Consider the following 19,348-nt stretch of genomic DNA (forward strand, 5'->3'; position numbering starts at 1 on the left):
TCCTTTGATTACCCTTTTCCTGGGCAACCACCTTTATTCCCTTGGCTTCAGCTAACTGTTCTATGTTGATTTCTCTTTCATTTTTTTTTCACAGCTCATTACTCACGCCTCACCTCAAACTCTGTGTGATTATAACTGAAATCACCATCTTTCTCTTAAATATGCTTCTATCTCTGTATTCCTGTGATACCACCATCTAATCAACTCTCAACAGGAGTCCTCATCTGACCTGCAGAACACAGGAAATGAACCGAGTGACTGTTCCCTCAATTCTTCCACCAGGACCCCACACCTAGGACCATTCCAGATGCTCAGGAGGGAAGTTAGTTCATTATATACAGGACATGCCTCTGGACATGAGAGTGTGTCTCCAGGGATCCGGGTTGACAAAGGTTGTATCTAATGGAAACCCAGCAGTCACCAGAGCCAACTTCTATCTCCTTCTTTCCTCCATGCAATTGTCCTCTTGACCCTCTTTTTCACCCTGACTATACCTGGAGGAGGGGGAATACCATGTGTAGATTTGCTGCCTAAAGCTCTACTTGTTTTCCTGATAGGAATCTTCTTCCTTCTTCTATATAGTAAGCTTTACTTTGGGTTAAAGCCCTGCCTGTAGCTTTGCCTTCTCTAGCCCCTTCTCCTGCCTGCCCCACATATTTCTACGATGGAAGTCTGATCATATGCTTCTGCTCAAAGCCTTCAACTTCAACAGCTCCTGTGCATTTCAGATTAAAGTTTAAACTCATTAGCATGACCGAATGGATTGTCATCCCTGTCCATGCCTTCACATTTTCCACTAGCCCTACTTCTCCAAGCTCAAACTGTAGTCAAAACCAACCTCAGATGAAATTAGGTTCCTCCTGTGACTTCTACAGTACCCAGAATGTATCATACTTTATTGCAATCAGTTATTCATTCAACAAAAATGTAGAGTGCCAAATATATGCCAGAAGCATTTTGTGTACTAAGGAGACAGTTCTGGGCAAACTATGGAATCCAATTCTAGAAGGAGAAACAGATAGTAAACACAAATTTAGGAAACTAACATAGAATAATGGATAGTAAGGTACTTGGAGAGCTTCCCATTAGTGAACAGATAAGTGATGACAAAAAAGAGGCTGTCTGAAGATCTAGGGGAACTGGGTTCCCAGTATAGGGCACAGCACAGCAAGTTGAAAGGCCCCTTTGGACTTCCAAAGTTCCATTGGAACAAGAGGTGTGTGAGATGGAAAGAAGCCAGGGAAGGCTTGAGAAGTCACTCTAGTTGAAGATGAGAGGGAGAGATACAGGAGATGGGCTGGAGGGGTTAATGGAGGCCAGGTAGGGGTCTGGATTTTATTTTAATTGCAGTGGAAAGTTACTGGAGGGTTTTATGCAGGGTAGAAGGTCCTTATGGCAGCTGGTAGGATCACACTCAGGCCAAAAGCAGTGGTATAGTCTAGAATCAAAGTCATAATGTCCTGAAGTGGAGTTTTAGCAGGGAGGTTGCAGAAAGAGTCCTATTTGGAATATAATTCATATGTATTGCCCCTAGAAAGTGTTGACAGATTGTGTGTGGGAGGTGTTTATGTCTGTGCCTCTTTTTGTAGCAAGTAAGCTCTTTGGGGGAAGAGCCTGTTTCTTCATATCTATATTTTTAGTTCCCACCATAGTGTGCCTGACACCTAACAGGTCACTAAAACTGTTTCATGAATGAAGCAATGGGAAAAGTACATCGCAGCTGGGGCAGTCAGCAAAGACTTGATGGTTAATGTGAGAACTGACCTATCATTGTAAAGGTGGTCGACTCTTGACTGGTAGAAATGGAAGTAGAGGGAATGTGTGTCTCTAACATATTTGATCCTGGGACAGAAACACAAATGGAGTCTATGTACCTCATGTCTTAATATTTAAAGTCACAAGTCAAACTAATAGATGTTAAATAAAATGTGTTCTATCTATCTTAAAGTTATAAATCAAGATAACAAACTGTTAAATAAAACATGCTCTGTCCTTTTATCTTGACAAATAATCAGGTTCTGGAATTTGGGAGTGGGATGGGAGAGCCAGGCCCTGGCCCCTGGTATGAGGCATGTCCCCTCCCTGCCCATCCCAGGTTCCTCATTTTCACATGTGTAAACACTCTGACCTATAAGTCTAAGCTTAGTCTTCTCACCCCCAATCCTTATCCTCGTGTAGTCCGGCCACAGAAGCTGCCATTGCACTACTGAAACAAGGAAGCTTGGATCTCTGGTATCCACAGCATGGATTAGGCAGAAGGACTTGGGCTCAGGGTGAACGCATCCCCTCATTCCTCTCAATTTTCCATCCCCAGAAGAACGATAAGGTCCGAGCAATGTCCCCTAGAGCGTGAAGCTGGAGCAAAAACCCATCTTACTTGGATCTATGGGCAGTGCTGACTGACAGGGTAACAGGTGGGAACCGTGAGGCATATTAATGAATAGAGAAAGACTAGTTTGTTTGGAGCAGAGAATTCATATAGCCGAGTGAAGATCAGATCCTAGAGGAAACAAGAATTTGGGGATAAAGAACTTTGATCATACAGGCAATGGGGGATTCAAACTCTTAAGCAGAAGAGGAAATGATTAAACATTTATGTACAGAAAGCAGAAGGACAGTGAGATCAGCAGAACTGGACTGCGAGGTTCGGGACTGGAAGTGATAAGCACTGAAAGCAGGGAGAAAGGAGTTGGTGTAATTTCTAAGAAGAAGAGACAACCAGTGAGATGTAGGGGCTGAGGGAGAAGGAAAAACGGGGTCAAAGATAGTTTTGCAAGAGTAAATATGGCAACTGTTTTATTCCCAGTGCTGTGGACTGGATGTTGGTGTCACCTCCAAAGTCATAGGCTGAAGTCCTAATGTGATGGTATTTGGAGGTGGAGCCTTTGGGAGGTAATGAGATCAGGAGCGTGGGGCCCAACGATGGCACTGGTGTCTTTCTAAGAAGAGGAAAGAGCTAGGCCTCTCTTCCCCTCTCTGCTATAGGAGGATATAAGGAGAAGGAGTTAACTATCAGTTGGGATCTGCCAGAGTCTTGATATTGGACTTCCCAGCCTCCAGAACTGTGAAAAATAAATGATTGTTTTTATGGGTGGAAGCCACCCTGTCTATGGTATTTTCGTATGCTAGCTTGAGCTAAGATTTTAAGCAAGGCTTCTCTCTCTCTCTGAGAAGGCAAGGGAGGTGTGGGTATGCTTTGCACACTGTTCCTATAACCGATGCCAAGCCTGACTTCTCACAGCTCCTATGAACCTGGCCTCCCCATCAAAGTCTCTTGAAGTGAGCTCGTTTCCCCAGCTCTGCTTCCGCATCCACCGTCTGGCTGAGCCCAGAAGTGCCGTGTTAGCTGTGAGCTCTAAGTTAGTTCACTTTGGGAGGGTAGGTTTTAGAGATTATAAATGTGTATGGTTCTTTTAGGAAAGGGTAAACAAGTCCATCCTGAGACAGGCACCCAAGTTATGGTCCAAGAAGATTGAATGATCATCCCCAAGAAGCAGAAGAGCTGACAGGGATATGTGGTCCAAATTGCCTGGGTTTGATTCCTGACTGCCTCTTACTAGCTGTGTGACCTAGAATGTCTGGACCAGAACTTTTTCTTCCAAAGTCCTGCTAGCATGAGTGTTTTCTGTCCTTCCATGGGTGCTGGGAGCAGAGAGGAAGCTGTTCCTCCTCCTGCCCCATGGAGGGCTGAGGACAAAGGCCTGGGAGCTTTCTGCTGCAGTCAGACGCGTTGGGACAGCAGAATCAGGACAGACCCATCAAATTAAAATCATTTCCCATTAGCAACAACTAGGTCTACAGATCTGTATCATTTGATAGAAAAAAAAACCAGTTTTATATTTTACATATTGGAATGTAAAATAACTTTTGGCCAAGACCTCAGTAACTTTACTTGTTGGGTTATTTTTTCATTGGGCTCTTATTATAACCATCTGTTGGGATGTGCTAACTAGCTGTTTGTCACTAGTTTTCTTCTCCTGTCCTCTTTTCACCGTTGCTTGGCAGCTGAGTTTGTTTTTCATTTCAATCAGGGCCACACAATCTCAAGCAGATGTTTTAAAAAGTGCTTGACTTTTAAGCAGAGTATACAGTGCCCTCTTGACGGGGAGGCTACACTCAACCCAGAATCTGGTTTGCAAATGAGGGTACTGGTATGTGAGTCAGCCTGAATGGGGGGTGCTTCCTGAGCACCGAGGGCTCAAGATATTTGACGGCTTTCCACAAGGATGTGTGTGCCTGGACCTGTCTTGGAAGCATCTTAGCCTTTCCGACCTGCACATGCCATTTCTGGGGGCCAGGGGGACACAGGTCCTGCTCAGACTGTAGGGCTGGGAAGCACATGCTTTATATTGGGGGGACCTGTATTTGAACCCTGCCTCCATTTGCCTGCTGACTCTGTGAACATGAGCAAAGCTCTGTCTCTTGTCCGCAAAGCGGGGCTACGAATGAACAGCACCTCACAGGCTGCCACGCAGGGGAAAGGGATAAGGTATGTAAAGCATGGTGGGTCGATGACACAGAGTAAGCACTCAGTTCATGCCACAACAGGGGCATGATTTCTATTTTGATTTAAAAAAAAATCTTACAGTATTTCTGTGAGGTTGGTGACTAGGCGTATTATCAGTGTCTTACAGATGGGGAAGCTGAGGAACAGAGAGATGAAGTCACTTGTCCAAGATGGCACAGCCAGTAAGTGGCAGGGCAGTCTGGCTCCAGAGTCTCTTTATTTGGTGCCGTTGGGTGCTAAGTGGGGCTGGGAGGTACGTAGGAACCAGTGCACACCCTGTTTTAGGCACCAGGGGTAAAGCACTCTATAGCACAAGACTTTTTTAAGTCCTTAACCTAATTCTCTTACCATGGTCCGGGGGACGCCATTACGATCTTCTTGGTAGAGGTGAGGGAAGTCAGAGAGATCAAACGAGGTCACGGGGGACATACATTGCTGAGAGGGGCTGCCTCCAGAACTGGTGCCCCACACTTTTTTCTAACACCCTGCTGGGCAGTGCCCCCGGACCCTTCAGAGCTGTGTGGAGCCAATTGGTCACCTCAGATAAATGTCCCCAAAATGCCAGCAGGCTTCCAGGAGACGAATGGATTGAAGCCCACATGTCCTGACTCCAGCCCATTGTTTTCTGTTTTTGTTCGTGGTATTACACTAACAATATTAGCAGCCACTGTAAGTAATTCAATATACTTTGTATTTTCTTTTCCTCTGGCCCCAAGTCTTAAAATAATAAAGAGATTCTAAAATGAATAAATATTAAAGACCTTATTTGCACAAACATGAGGAAGTCCGGAGGGCCAAGTAAACAAGAAATCTGGGCACTTTTCTCCAGAAAGTAAAAATAGTAGGAAAAAGAAACAAGCTAAAAAGTGGTAAAAGTAGATGTGGGAAAATAATACTGCAAAATTCCTTCATGTCATCCATATTCTGGAAAATTTCCATTCATAGTTACTTATTAGAAGGTATTTGCAGTGATAGCTCTGCCAAAAAAAGGTTATTATTATTATTTTTTGAATTAGGTATTTTCTGCTAGTTCTGCACACTATTTACCATAACACAATTTTAGTACTGCAGAAAAGTCCAGGCAAGCTCTCTTTGTAAAGTGATTCTGATTTTACACTTGAACTTTACACCTGGGTATATAATGAAATGACACCCTACTTTATCATCAGTAATAGGATAGTCATTAAAATGTTGCTTTCTATGACATCTCATACAGGGCTATTTATTTCAGAGACTCTCATTTTCAAATGTTTTAATCTATTGCAAGTTTCCCAGCAATGAGCCATGATGAAAGGCAGCCCGGCGAAGTCTCTGGACCTGTCCTAAAGACAGCCCCTCTCCTCTCCAGGAGCACAAGATCATAAGCTTTAGCTTCTGCTGAACCAAGTGATGTAAGGCCCATTTACCATTATTTAAACATGCTAAGTCTTATAACCCTTTCCTCTTTTAGAACGTCTGCCTTGTTAGGATGCACATTTTGAAATTTCATTAATTTCTAAGAAACTAGGATCTCTACATGCCCACCAATTTCCAAATGGGGATTTTTCTTCCAGATATTTGCTGGATTTCAGATGGAATGAGACAGGTGGTTTTAGGCTGAAAGCTACTCAAGGCTGATAGAAAAATAATGCCGGGCCAGCAGGCTTTGTTACCGAGAGCCTGTCCCAGTACTGGCAGGGTCTTCAGTCCAACTCCGCAGAGAAAGGTGACAGGGTGACAGGTGATCCCCATGCTGATCTCAGAGGAACCTGGCATCTCTGGGCTCCTGGGGACCAGGGGTGACTTGGACAGACCCACCTGCCTCCCTAGGATATTTTGGTCTGGAACAAATCTGAGCCATTCACCTGTGACAACCACAGGACCGCAGCTGAAGGGGACAAGATGCCAGGGAGGAAGCAGGTGGAAAAGGGGACAGTTTTTCTCTTTGTCTCACTCGTTCAGCTCCGTTCAGTGAAAGAACACCGAGTTCCTGTGAGGCTGCCATGCTGTTTGCAAAAAAAAAGCCGTTTGCCATGGAAGCTTCCATCTTCCTTGCACGCAAAATGCTAGGGTAGTATGAGATTTGCCTTCCCTCTTCTCCATGCACTCATTCTCTGCTATCCAGAGCTGAGAGAAATACCAAATAAATACACACTTTGGCACATCTAGAGACTCAGCTGTATTTAAGCCCAAACAACAACAGAGAGGGGCCTTACCGGAGAACAGAGCTGGGACATGATTATCATCCTGAGAGAAAATATTACCTTGTGCTGAGGGCTTTACATGCATCATCTCAACTAATCCTTAAAACAACTCTTTGGGGAAATACTATTTTTAATACCATTTTATGGAGAATGAGGCATCGAGAGATGAAGTAACTTATCAACATTCGTTCGGCTGGTACGTGATAGATTCAAGATCCCAATCCAGGTTGGATTAACTCCAGAGGCCAAGAACGTAGCCAGTTTTGCTGCACTGCATTTGTCATTTAATCTTATTTATTAACATGTGGGAAATGAAGGACATACGAGCGTTGTACTCATCTGAACATGCCTATTTTTTTTTTTTTTTTGACTTCACATCGCAACGCACGCACCATCAGTTTCTATCAACTACCACATGCACAAACCAGGAATATAGTTCAGCCCAGTGTCATGGGCCATGGATACTCTCGTCAGGGAAAGAGCCGCCCAAATATATGGCACTTGGTGTGGAGTGACAGAGCTGTCATAAAGGTAATCATGTAAAAAACAAAATCTGCCATTATTACGTTTCTGAATTTCCGAGGAGGAGTTGTTTTCTGTACTGGCTCATGATGAACACACTTTTATTCATCCTTTCCAGTTTTATTCTCATGGGAGTAGGTCATCATAACTATCAAACCAGAGATATAAAAAGACTGGGAAACATTTAGTTTTAGAAAATAATGGCTTAGAACCCCAGTAAATCAAAAGAGCGAGGGGGAAAGTAAACAATACAGTTACAGTGCCAGCTGGAGAATCTTGATAATTGGGCCTTGACTGTGGTTTGCAAGTTTTAGTATTGACGATGATAATGAGGAATCTACCTAGGAGACCTGGAGTCTCCCAGCATGTACATACAGAAGATCATTACGAGATCCTGGGCCGAAAGTAACTTCTCATGCAGTCCCAGATTTCAGGACTGACCCTTTCCTTGCTTGTAAGAGCAGAGAGATCAACAGAAATGTAAAGATTTAATAATACCTATATGGGTAGATTTCTTGAGAAGTCAGAAGAATCTCAGCTCCTGTCCAGTCTTTCCTTCCAATATGCCACCACACAGACAGACAGACAGACAGACACACACACACACACATACACACACACACACACACACACGTTCTTTGTCCAGGAAATTCTAGGCTTTACTGGCAACTGTATCTTGACTGATTCATTGAATTATATTAGTTGAAATGATCTTCACTCTTTAAAGTTGAACTTCGCTATGAATTTTGTTATGGACAATTGGCTAATCCCCTGAAAGCTAAGAACAGAGATTCTTAACCTGGAGTTCATAAACAGGTTCCCTTGAAACAGGATGAATAATTTACTCTGTGGAGTCATTTGTATGGTTCATAGCTTTAATCGGATTCTCAAAGGACTCTGAGTTCCCTTCAAGCTTTAAGACCACTGTCCTCGAGGACAGTGTCCTCTCTAGGAGGCTGGAGGATATCAGAGTTTTATCTTTTATTTTATTTTTTTTTAAGATTTTATTTATTTATTTGACAGACAGAAATCACAAGTAGACGGAGAGGCAGGCAGAGAGAGAGGAGGAAGCAGGCTCCCCGCTGAGCAAAGAGCTCGATGTGGGACTCGATCCCAGGACGCTGGGATCATGACCTGAGCCGAAGGCAGCGGCTTAACCCACTGAGCCACCCAGGCGCCCCTTATCTTTTATTTTTTAAAGAATTTTATTTATTTATGACAGAGAAAGATAGCAAGAAAGGGAACACAAGCACAGGGAAGGCAGAGAGGGAGAAGCAGGCTTCCCACTGAGCAGGGAGCCTGATGTGGGGCTTGATCCCCAGAAGCTGGGATCATGACCCGAACCAGAGGCAAAGTCTTAACAACTGAGCCACCCAGGCACGGCAAGACATCAGAGTTTTAAAAGGAATCCTGTTTCACTCTAACGCAACACTTTCTAGAACTTTGTGCCAAAAGGAGGCTCTAGCCTAGCCATTGCAACCTTGTTATGAAAACCAAGACAACTGTGGGAGGTATTGGGGTCAGGGGCTGGATTTATCAGGAGGAGCTGGCAGTGTCTAAGTCCCCTAGAGCCATGCTGGCTAAGCCACTGTCCCTGCCGACAGCATGGCATGACGCATGGAACAGGCTTGGGGCACAGGGACATGGCTGAGATTTTTTTTTGGGGGGGGGGTCGATCCTTAATCTGTTACTTTCTACTGGTTGGAATTAATCAAATAAATGCCTCCCTATTCTATTTTTTTTTTTTAATAAAATTGGGGGTAAATAATACCAGCCTCTCAGGAGTTTTGTGAGGATTAAGTGAGATCATAGAGACGTAAATGCACAATACAGCTGCCTATCTGTATCCCTTGGGGACAGGTGTGCTTTGGAATTCAGACTCTGGTTTTCTTAGAAATGTAATACATTTCTATCCTCTATATTCCCTAATGCCACCACCATCACCCAGGGTAAATATGTAGATGTTCCTACAGCAAAACCGTGAGTATTCCCAGTCAGAGGGATGAATCAAGATTACCATCTTACGTCATGTTGAGGCAAGTTTGTCACCAAAAAACTTCAGTGTTCAGAGCACTTGGGTTCTGGGATCAAGAATAAGCAATTACAGACCTGTCTTCTCACAACAACTGTCAGTTAAATCTTACTTTCTCCAGTTCCCAAGGTCCTCATTTTCATGTCATTGTTGAGTCACCAACCTTGGCTTGTCCTCTTATTTATTCTCCTTTGACAACAGTGTGGGACCCATGGCCAAACAAGCTACCCAGCATATATATATCTCTTACCTTCACATTCATTTGAACTGTGCCCTGATGAACACGATGGCTCCCTTCTCTTCCTAATGCACGGGGTGAAGAAGATTCCTCACTTCTCTGGGCTTTGTCTTAAACTCTCCCAGTTCCCGAGGCAGTCTCTCTTGCCACAGCTCCAGCATTCCAAGGACTGTCTGCTGCCTAATAAATTCTCAAGGAGCTCTCCAAGTACTCCTAGTGACGTTGGTTTGTTCACTGGTCAGAAGAACACTCTTCTCCTGGAGATGAGAGGGAACATTCCTCGGTTTCATTCAGGTATGCCTGAGGGCTGCCTCCAGGCTGCTCGAGAATGCCATCGCAAATCCCCCTAGGGATGGCACTCCTGGATTCTCTTCTCCATTCCAGAGTGTCTCCGGAGAAGGAATGCGGGCTCCACCATCACCATCGCAGTTGAGGGCATTACTTCCAGAGTCAGTCAGCGGCAGGTGGCAGGTGTCGAAGTCCACCTACATGATACTGGACGGCTGTGGGGGGGTCACCGAGTTTAACAATGGTGCTGTGCAAAGAGCACGATCAGACGTATGGGAGTTTGATTTCTACTTCATTCACATGCTGTGTGACCTTGGCTCAGTTAAAGTCTCTGTGCTCCAAGCTGTAAAATGGGGATAATATTACCTACGCGACGAGGGCTATAATTAGGAGTATGCGAGACAACCTAAGTAAATGTCCCAATAGATTTCCATTCCCTTCTTTCAGTGCATTTTCACTGGTTTCCTCTTCCCAGTTCAGGAAACTTTGGAAGGGTAAGATCATGTCTGCTCTTTGTATTTATTCCTGCTGCAGGCACAGGACCAAATACTGAATGAATGGATGAATGAATTCAATTGTTTTTGTGGGTGGTGGCCCACCTTTGGTTCCTCCGAAGTCTGATGTTCACAATTTGACAAGATGCCACCAGGGTGAAGATACCCAAGCCAGTGCTTTATGGTCCAAATAACCGTATTTGCTTCCAATGGAGATAAAAGAGTTACACCGCACAAACTCTTTTATTCTGGGATCATGTTTTCTTTTAAAAGTGGAACTTTTAATTTTATAGACAGAATAATACCTCCTGATAGCTAGTGTGAAAAATGTTGCATTTTTAACAAGATGTCTCAATTTTGAGTAAGATTTGAAGATCTGCTACAACTTCATCCCTTTCCCTCTAACCCTCGACTAGTATTAATTAAAGCTTCGCTTAATCCTCGTGTTCCCTTGGGTGCAGGCAGATTATAATGACCACTCGAATCCTGCAATGTTTCAGTAGACCCTGAGATTCATTGAGGGCTTTATGTAGGTTTGAGGAATTAGAAGGCACTGTAAATTTTAAAAACCTATTTCAGCAGCTTTATATTTAATTAGTCCACCACTCTCTTGGAATAGAGAAGTAACAAAATGATTTCAAACTTATTAACAGAAATCACAGATGCTGGTTTGCAGCATCTTCAAAAAGTCCTCAGTATTTTTACCTATAAGAGGGGGGCAGTGTCGGTGTTTTCAGGCCCCGTGAAACACGCATGGAAACACTCAGGGCTCTGCCAGCTACGCAAAGCAGCAGCTGCTAGATGGAAACTGATTTTGTTATATTGCCAGAAATCCTTTCCAGCACTTATTTTTTGTAATCCCAAGATTATGGGGTCTAGCAGTAAATGCAGACTATGTACGTTTTTGCTTAGAATCCACGTTTTTCTTTCTGTCTGATTCTTAAGGGTACGCTTGTTCTTTTTTGCCTGTGATGGGGGAGGCACAAGTCTCTGTGAGCCATTGCTCTGCTGAGAATCCAGGTAGGAGAGGAGAGAGATCTGAGAGAGAGCAGAAGAGCCAGGCCAGCTGGCTGGAATGGGTTCTCACGGCTCTGAGTGGAAGGCACATATGATGCATTTCTCCCAGAGAGCACAGTGACAGGGGAGGTAAAAAATGCTGTTCTGGAGGCCTGGGGGTACGATGCTCGATATGGCTGACAATGGGTGAGGACAGAGTGGGGAATAAAGATGTGTCAATTCCTCATCCTTGGCCAGGATTCAAGAACACGTATATACTTAATGCAGCCCAGCCCTGCTCACTACTTCCCACGAAAAGGAAAATCCGTCTTAATTTCTCTTTTCCATCCATTCCCTTTTTCTTTCTTCCAGTAGAATCTTAAAGGATACCTGGGTAGAGGGACACAGTGACACAGATGAGCCTACTTCATCTCTTTGCATGAGGAGGACAGGGCGGGGGCCCAGGATGGGAGCCGGTGGAAAACAGCCTTTGATTAATATTTCAGTCACAGGGGAGGAATCCAGCTACACGATAAAGGCATATTAAGAAATAGCTCCCAGACAAATGTATTTTGTGAGTTCATCTTGAATCATCCAACATCACATTCACACTGCATCAAAATTCAGGTGATTTATACAGTCGCATTAGGTTCTATTAGTATTAATGGGAAATATGCATGTATATCAATGTATGCATTAGTGGAGACAGACTCCCCAAAGGGTTTTTGCTTTGGGGCTAAGGCTGCTATTATTTGTCCCTTCTCCACGATGGAAATAGAATTATGCCCATTAAGTAAGTGTTCAACATTCCATGCTTAGCAGAAAAAGGACTCACTCCTAATGACACAAATAAAACTATATTTTATATTTGTAATTAAAAGCATTGTTGCAAATGGCCATGTCTTATTGTTATTATTTACCAATTGCTATTTAGAATTTATTTTTTATTATCAGCTATGGTTAATCACTGATTAGTGAAAGAGAATGGTTTCTTGGTTCTTTATTCCCATGTCAAAGAGGAAGAAATAAATCAAGTTTAGTAGGGATTTTATACGGAGAGGCATCCCAGAAGTAAAAGAATAAACTGTCAGGAAAGATCAGTTTTTCAATCCACAAAAGAAGAAACAGCTAAGGCTTCAGCCTGCTCATATTCTGGTGGAAAGAAGTTTTAAGTCAAATCAGAGGCAATAAGAACTCCACACTGTGTCATCATTGCATCAGCGATGATGCTTTTGGCCACTAATCACAGAAGACCCAATTCCAAATGTCTTAACCTATTAGGAGGTTGATTATGTCACAAAGAGGAAGAGCAACTCATTTCAGGGTTAACTTGCCTGTTCTTCTGCACTATCAAGGGCTCTGGCCACCCAGCCCCTCCATCAGCCAGCAGGTCAACTTGGTACATCACAGGTGAATGAATGATACTGCTCCAGATTCTGGCCTCAGTTGCAGACCCAACAATGCCAGTGGAGGAAGGAAGATCACCTTCTATGCATCTCTTTTTGTTGGTAGGCAAGTTTTTCCAGCTATAGGCTGTGTAGTCTCCCACAATCAATTCCATGAGAGACAAACAGAATTCCATGATTGGCTTAGGTGATCAATTTGCTGTTCCATTCCATGAATTCCAGATGGGGTCATTGTCTGTGAACTCGTGGCCTCCCAGAAGAAGCTGTAAACCACATGGGCTGGAGGGCTCCAAGGGTAAGGAGGCAAAGGGTGTTGGAGAGGGGGTATGGGCAGACAGTCATCTGTGTGTGTGCTACACCAGTGAGTGCCATTACAGGGTTCCTCAAAGGTCAACTTAAATGTAGTCATGGACCCCTGGGGACTCATTGGAATCTGAGGAAGCACCAGCTTTTGTCCTGAATCTGATTAGGTAGAGTTGGTCCCAAGATTTGAACACTAGAGCCTGGGGCTCGAGGCCGGTAAAGCTGTAGTTCCCAGGTTTACCAGATCAATGAGAAACTATTGGGAAGACTGCTTAGTCTGAAGCTAAACCTTTGACTCCAGCTGACAATTATTTTAAAAGGAAAAAAGAGAAGAATGATCAGGAAATAAAATGATATTAATACATTTGGTATCTTGGTTATGTTAGCTTTACATGACTGAAAAGTGGGGGGAAGTTCATCTTTGATACCTCAATCTCTCCATTCTGTTCTCCCTCAACACCACCCTCTCCCCACTCCCCATGACTCCCAGTAGTACACAGGGTTCTCATATCCTACTCCTGCTTCCTTCCATTATACCTTCTCCCAAAGCTTTCTTTCACACTAGGATGTTAATATCAAATAGCTTAAGTGTTATCCATTTCACTACTCATCTTGGCTGTGTAGCATGGTAGGCTTCAAGGAAAGGGAAAGAATTTTAGAACTAATCACTTCTGAGACAGATATCTAGAACCCTAAAAAGAATGGCCACAGTCAACAATCATACACTCTCCTGCTGACCTGTGCAATATGGTAGCCACATAGACATATGTGGCTCAAGAGTTTACATGTAAATTAATTAAAATTAAATAAAAGTAGCAATTTCATTTCTCAGTCACACTACCCACATTTCAAGCACTCAGTAATTACATGTGTCTAGTGGGTACTGTACTGGCAATTGCAGACATAGTACATTTCTATCATCCGAGAAAGTTCTATTGGACAGTGCCATTTCAGAGAGAAATGGTGAGTCAGATTGTGATAGCCAGTGATGTTTTCCAGGAAAATCCATCCTGATGGGTGGGGATGATCTGTCAATTTTTAAATTGAGTTGGGGAGGTCCAGTTGGCTCATTTAGTTTGGAGCAGGAACCTCGATGGTGGTTGAACAGGGAATACATTGAAAACCGTAACCAGGGTGGATGCCTTCGGGCTGGTCATTAGTCCAACCACTGACTGCATGAGGACTGGTAGAGGACAAGAGATGCTGAGGAACTCAGCACACTAGAGTTAGGCTGAACTTGAGCAAACTTAAATGCATAATGTATTTATGTTAATTTGTATTAATGAGTATTTTCTATTTATGAAAAGGGTGTTAATCTGTTTGGGCTGCTAATACCAAATCAGCATGACTAGGTGGCATGAACAACAGCACTTGTTTTTCATAGTTCTAGAGCCTGGAAAGGCGGAGATCAACCTGCCCGTGGATTCAGTTCTTGGTGAACACCTACTCTCTGCTTTGCAGACAGCTGTCTTTTCATTGTGTCCTCCTCCCAAGAGGGACTCACAAAGAACAGGGAGAAAAGCAAGCTCCCTTGTGTCTCTTCTTATGAGGGCACTAATCCTATCTTGAGGACTCTACCTTCACGACCTAATTACCTCTCAAAGTTCCCACTACCAAATACTGTACACTGAGGATGAGGGTTTCAACACACAAATTTTGAGGGAATGCAAACATGCAGTTCCTACAGCAAGTTATACTGGTTTTATGCTAGTGACATAAACTTTCTCATGAAATATAGTTGCTAAAATTTCAAAGAAGATGCATTTAAAGAGAAATAGTAGGTGAAAACTTGTATTGGGAAGAACAACGTGATTACATCTCTAAATGTGATTTGCAAAGGACTGAACTTTGAAACACTGATCTAAGGCAAAAGGGTTTGTCCCAAACGTCCATTTCTAGCTAGGGCTAGCTCATCCATCAGGTTCATTGAACACAGTGCCTAGGGCTGACAGTACTTTTAGGAATCCATGTAAATGTATTAATTCCTTTTCAAGAAATTAAAGTCAGAAGCGAAGAATATACTTTCAAGTCAAATAAATGTTTTCATGTATACTATCAATACATTTGTCTTTAATCCAACTAAGTTAAAAAATACAATTTTTTATTTTTCAATGGAGGAAGGGGCCCATAAAGGTAAACCTGTCTGCAGCCCTTGAACATCATCATGTGATTCTGTTTCTAGGCACACCTGGAAGGCACCTGAGTCACTGGAATAGGAAAGGGGAGTGCTTGCTCAGCAGCGCCACCAGTGGGCAGGAGTAGGACAGCTGCATCTCAGCAGGGGAACACAAACAAATCCGGAAGCAGTGGCAGCCTCCCAGGCATGCCCACCAGCTTAGCACGGGCGGAGTTCAGGTGCAGGACAGCGTGCCCAGGACTTCAGAAAGCAGGACTGATTCCTGTTCAAGTAATGACTACCTGTGGGTCAGGACAGATTCTGAGAATGGGCAGGACTGAGCTTTTGGAGCAAAGATTTCCTGGGAACTGGGAAAAGGTGAGGATGGACAAGTAGAGGCTTTCAGGCATCTGCTATTAGAACAACCTATTCGGACTACTCAGTCCTGAAATCACATTATAGGGCTGTAGGGCAACCACACAGTTAGCTGGAGTCAGGCTGATTATGATGATAAGAAACACGGAAATGAGGAGCAGACGCACGCATTCACACATAGCTCCTAAGCACGAGAAGTGACTTGGAAATGTCAGATATTCCTTTTGGGAAAGGGAAGTTTATGAAACAATCACCTAATGCCCCCTGAAGGCAGAGGCTGGCAAAGTTAAGGCTGACTCAGAGACCTTTTGACAAGCTCTGGGACCACAGAGGCATAAATGCCATTTCAAATCATAGACTGTTGTTAAAGGCCAAGTATGCAGACCAATTCCATAATATCTTGTAGTTGCTCTCTTGTGGCGAGTGAGGAGAATGACATTGATAAATCACCCTATTATAACTTGTGATAAAAGCAGCAGGTACTTAGAGAATTGACCAGTAGACACCTGAAAAAGACAAATGGCTGCAGGAAGACAACGGAAACACTTTGGAAATTAGTGATACCCATTGTGGGGAGAACAGGACAGTGCATCCAGGCCAGAGATAATATCCCAGTCTAACGATCGTCTATGGATTTGGGTCACCTGACAGTCTTGGGCGGGGGGCAAGAAATCTCAATTACTAATAATATATACAAAAACACCCTGAAAAACACCCTGAAAACCATGATACATCATGCAAACACAGGGCATTAAAGAAGATTAAACTAACGGAAATGGAAAATTATCTAAATATACTTTCATCGTTGGCTTAAGTTTTGGTACATTGGGTCAGGACTTTTTTTTTTTTTTTTTTTTTGCTAAATAGTCTGGATGTTTACCATTGTGATGTGTAGAATCAGCATAAGGAATGTTTTGGATAAATGAATGGAAAAAGAAAAAAGAGTGTTTTGATTTTCTAAAGCTCTTCGGGGGTCTCCGAATGACGAGATGCCATGATGGAAGAATGACTTGCAGATACTTCTCTATGAAATTGGGCTGTTTTGTGCTGTGGATTGTGGTGGTTTTTACCAATGCCTCTTCTGAAAGTCACTCCCTTCTTAAACCTTGGGGGTTTCTGCTAACCACATTCAAATGGTCCGGAGAAAGTGCTACTCTACATTTTCCATTACCTCAGAGTTGGGCCAAGTAGGCCCGAGAGGGATTCGTTAACTGCCTCAATGCCTTCATGTGTCTGATTAACCACAAATATAGAATGTGGTTCAGCAGTGTAGGAAGCCACAGGGCGAACCAGGGCATAAATGACCTGCAATTTGTTTTTCTGGCAGCTGTCATCAGTCAACAACAACCGAACTGGGAACTTCTGTGGTCAATGGTTTGGGCTAACGTGTATCTGCGTTCCCAAGGTAGCCTGGCCCTAGAGGGCACAGGTTGAGAGGGGGTAGGGTCAGATAAGAGGGGGAGAATGAAAGTGGCTAGAAAAATGAACTGCTGAGCTATTCATAAAGACCGTACTGGATTAATTGTAGATTTCTGGTGAATCACTAGTGACACCGTGGAGACCATATATGACGTCTGCTAGTTTGCCTGTTTTTACTTCAAGAAAAGTCGTTCTCAAAATTCTGAAGCAGCTGCTACTGTTTGGATTATGAATAGTAATCAGCCATATGGTGTGGCAGAAAGGAATCGCACATATTTTCACATGGACAAATATTATTATTCCAAAACATAAACACATCAATATAAGTGTTTTTTCCCCTGGGAGGGATACAGCCCCCTGATCTGTTATAAATTGACTCACTTTGTACGTGCACAATTCACCTGCCAACGTTGTTACTGGAACTTGCACCAGAGCTCTCCCCAAGTGCTTCTTTCTTATTTGTAGGAAGTCTGGGGAGGAAAGTGAGAGAGAGAAAAGAGAACGGAAAGACGGCCCAAGGAAAGGAGGGGACAGGCTGTTACCTCTGCCACTACCTTAAACTCTCCTCACTAGGAAAGCAGCGTGCTTGCCTGGGAAATAAAAGCCAATAATTCAGCATCCCAAACCAGAGGCAGAGGCAGAAAAGACTGTCTTTCCATACTTTTGGCTCTCTCTGGTTTTGTTTCAAAGGGCAACATGTCCGTCACTGAGAATTTATTCTAAGGGTTTATCTAGCTCTTCCATTTCTTAATTTGGTCTTATTATTTCTCTTTGCTTTGGCCCTTTCTCTTTACTCATTTTTGCCCTGGAATTTTTTTTTTTTTTAAGATTTTATTTGTTTATTTGACAGAGGGAGTGAGAGAGCACAGGCAGGGGTATAGCAGAGGAAGAGGGAGAAGGAAGCTGTCTGCTGAGCAGGGAACCCGAAGAAGAACTTGATCCCAGAACCCTGGAAACATGAACTGAGCTGAAGGCAGAGGCTTAACTGACTGAGCCACCCAGGCGCCTGCCCTACAACTTCTTACAGAAGCTTCCCCTCCTGGCAATCTACCGTTTTTGGTGCTGGTTGTTTTGCAATCAGCCCGGAACTCTTCCCACCCCTTTCCCTTCCTTCCACGGCTCGGTCTTTCCACACCTTCCCATTGTGTGTTTCCCAGGCTCTGGGAGGCTCGCTTGCCTCTCAGCTGGGGAACAGCTCATGGGACTCAGGGTGGACAGACCTCGGGTGACATTCACAGGGATGGGGGCGGGGTTGGGTGGGGAGAGACGGGTGGGCTTGAGCAGAGTTCTTGCGTGTTTTCCCATTGAGGTTCTTTGGCCACTGTGGTCAGCTCTATGAGATGGAAGCAGAGGAAGCCACTGGTCGGAGCAAATGAGGAGGGAGCATGGGGTAGGGACTGAGAGAGCCCCACGAGGGAACACTGCCTTGGGGGGGGGGATGCGAGAACCGGCTTCCATGCGGTACAGTTTGGCGTGGGGCCTCCGTCTCCATGTGCAGGGCCTACATGCGGGCACACGGGGATCAGCGTACCTAGTGATGTTCCTCTCATTCTTTAGAGTTATATGACAGATTATTTACAATAAAATACCTAATCCAGTACTTCACTGTCATGGGCCTTCAGATCCGGGCCACCAGCGGCCAGGCCAGTGAGGGCAAGTGGACGGCTCAGAGGGGCTGAGAGAGGGTAGAGACTGGGGGGACTAGAGAGTATCTGCCTTCCTTCACATTCAAAGGAAACACTTGCTGGCCCCGACACTTGCTGCGGACATGTCTGCAGACTGCGTTCAGCCTCAGGCCCCCAGTTTGTGATCCTTAATCAGAAACCCTTCATCCCTCTCTGCTTGGGCACCTCCCAGGGTCCTTGATTTGCTGCCTCTGCAGGCAGCCCCCTCCATCTGTTCTTCTGTTCTCCCTCACTCTCCACCTATGTTTGTCTCAACCCACACCATTGGTGAAGGTCCCAGCCAGCATCGCTGTGGAACCCTTGGTATCACTTATGTCCTACAGCCCTTGAACTGGCTGCAAGAGGCTTTTGTGTAAGCCAGAGCAGTGTCTCCCCCAGGGTAAAACACTGTGGGGGACGTGACCCACTCTCCCGATGCAATGTATGGTTTTGAACTCTAGGCCAGCTGTGCTCCAGCTGTGCTCCAGCTGTGCTCCCTGGACTAGCAGCCCTTGGCATCACCTGGCAACTTATTACAAAGGCAGGTTTTGGGGTCCTGCCTTAGACCCCTGGATTGGAAACTCTCAAGGAGTCATACAGTGGTAGGTCCAGTCATCTGTCCTTTCACTGGCCTTCAGGGAGACTCGGCTGTAGGCTCAGGTTCAAGGACTTCTGCTCTCCCTACATGGCCCCACTCCCACATGGTGGCATTCTTCAGTTTGCTGGGATCCCTCTTAAACTCTGTGACTAAAACTCAGCCTTTATTCACACAGACTATTATCGTTCATTTAGCAGAATATGGCGG

At 44.3% G+C, this 19,348-nt stretch overlaps 1 protein-coding gene across 2 annotated transcripts in view; it reads right to left on the reverse strand.

Annotated features, from left to right (window-relative positions):
- Positions 1-9,650, reverse strand: part of SASH1 (SAM and SH3 domain containing 1) — a 309,529-nt gene extending 299,879 nt beyond the window's left edge. The window contains exon 1 of one of the 2 annotated variants that reach the window (XM_059177298.1): positions 9,495-9,650. In XM_059177298.1, coding sequence (XP_059033281.1) covers positions 9,495-9,506 — 12 coding nt within the window. In that variant the 5' untranslated portion in view covers positions 9,507-9,650. The remainder of the gene's footprint in view (positions 1-9,494) is intronic. The other variant, XM_059177296.1, reaches the window with a different exon arrangement.
- Between the last annotated feature and the right edge of the window lie 9,698 nt (positions 9,651-19,348).

This window comes from Mustela lutreola, chromosome 6 (assembly GCF_030435805.1).
Source record: "Mustela lutreola isolate mMusLut2 chromosome 6, mMusLut2.pri, whole genome shotgun sequence".
Lineage (NCBI taxonomy): Eukaryota > Metazoa > Chordata > Mammalia > Carnivora > Mustelidae > Mustela > Mustela lutreola.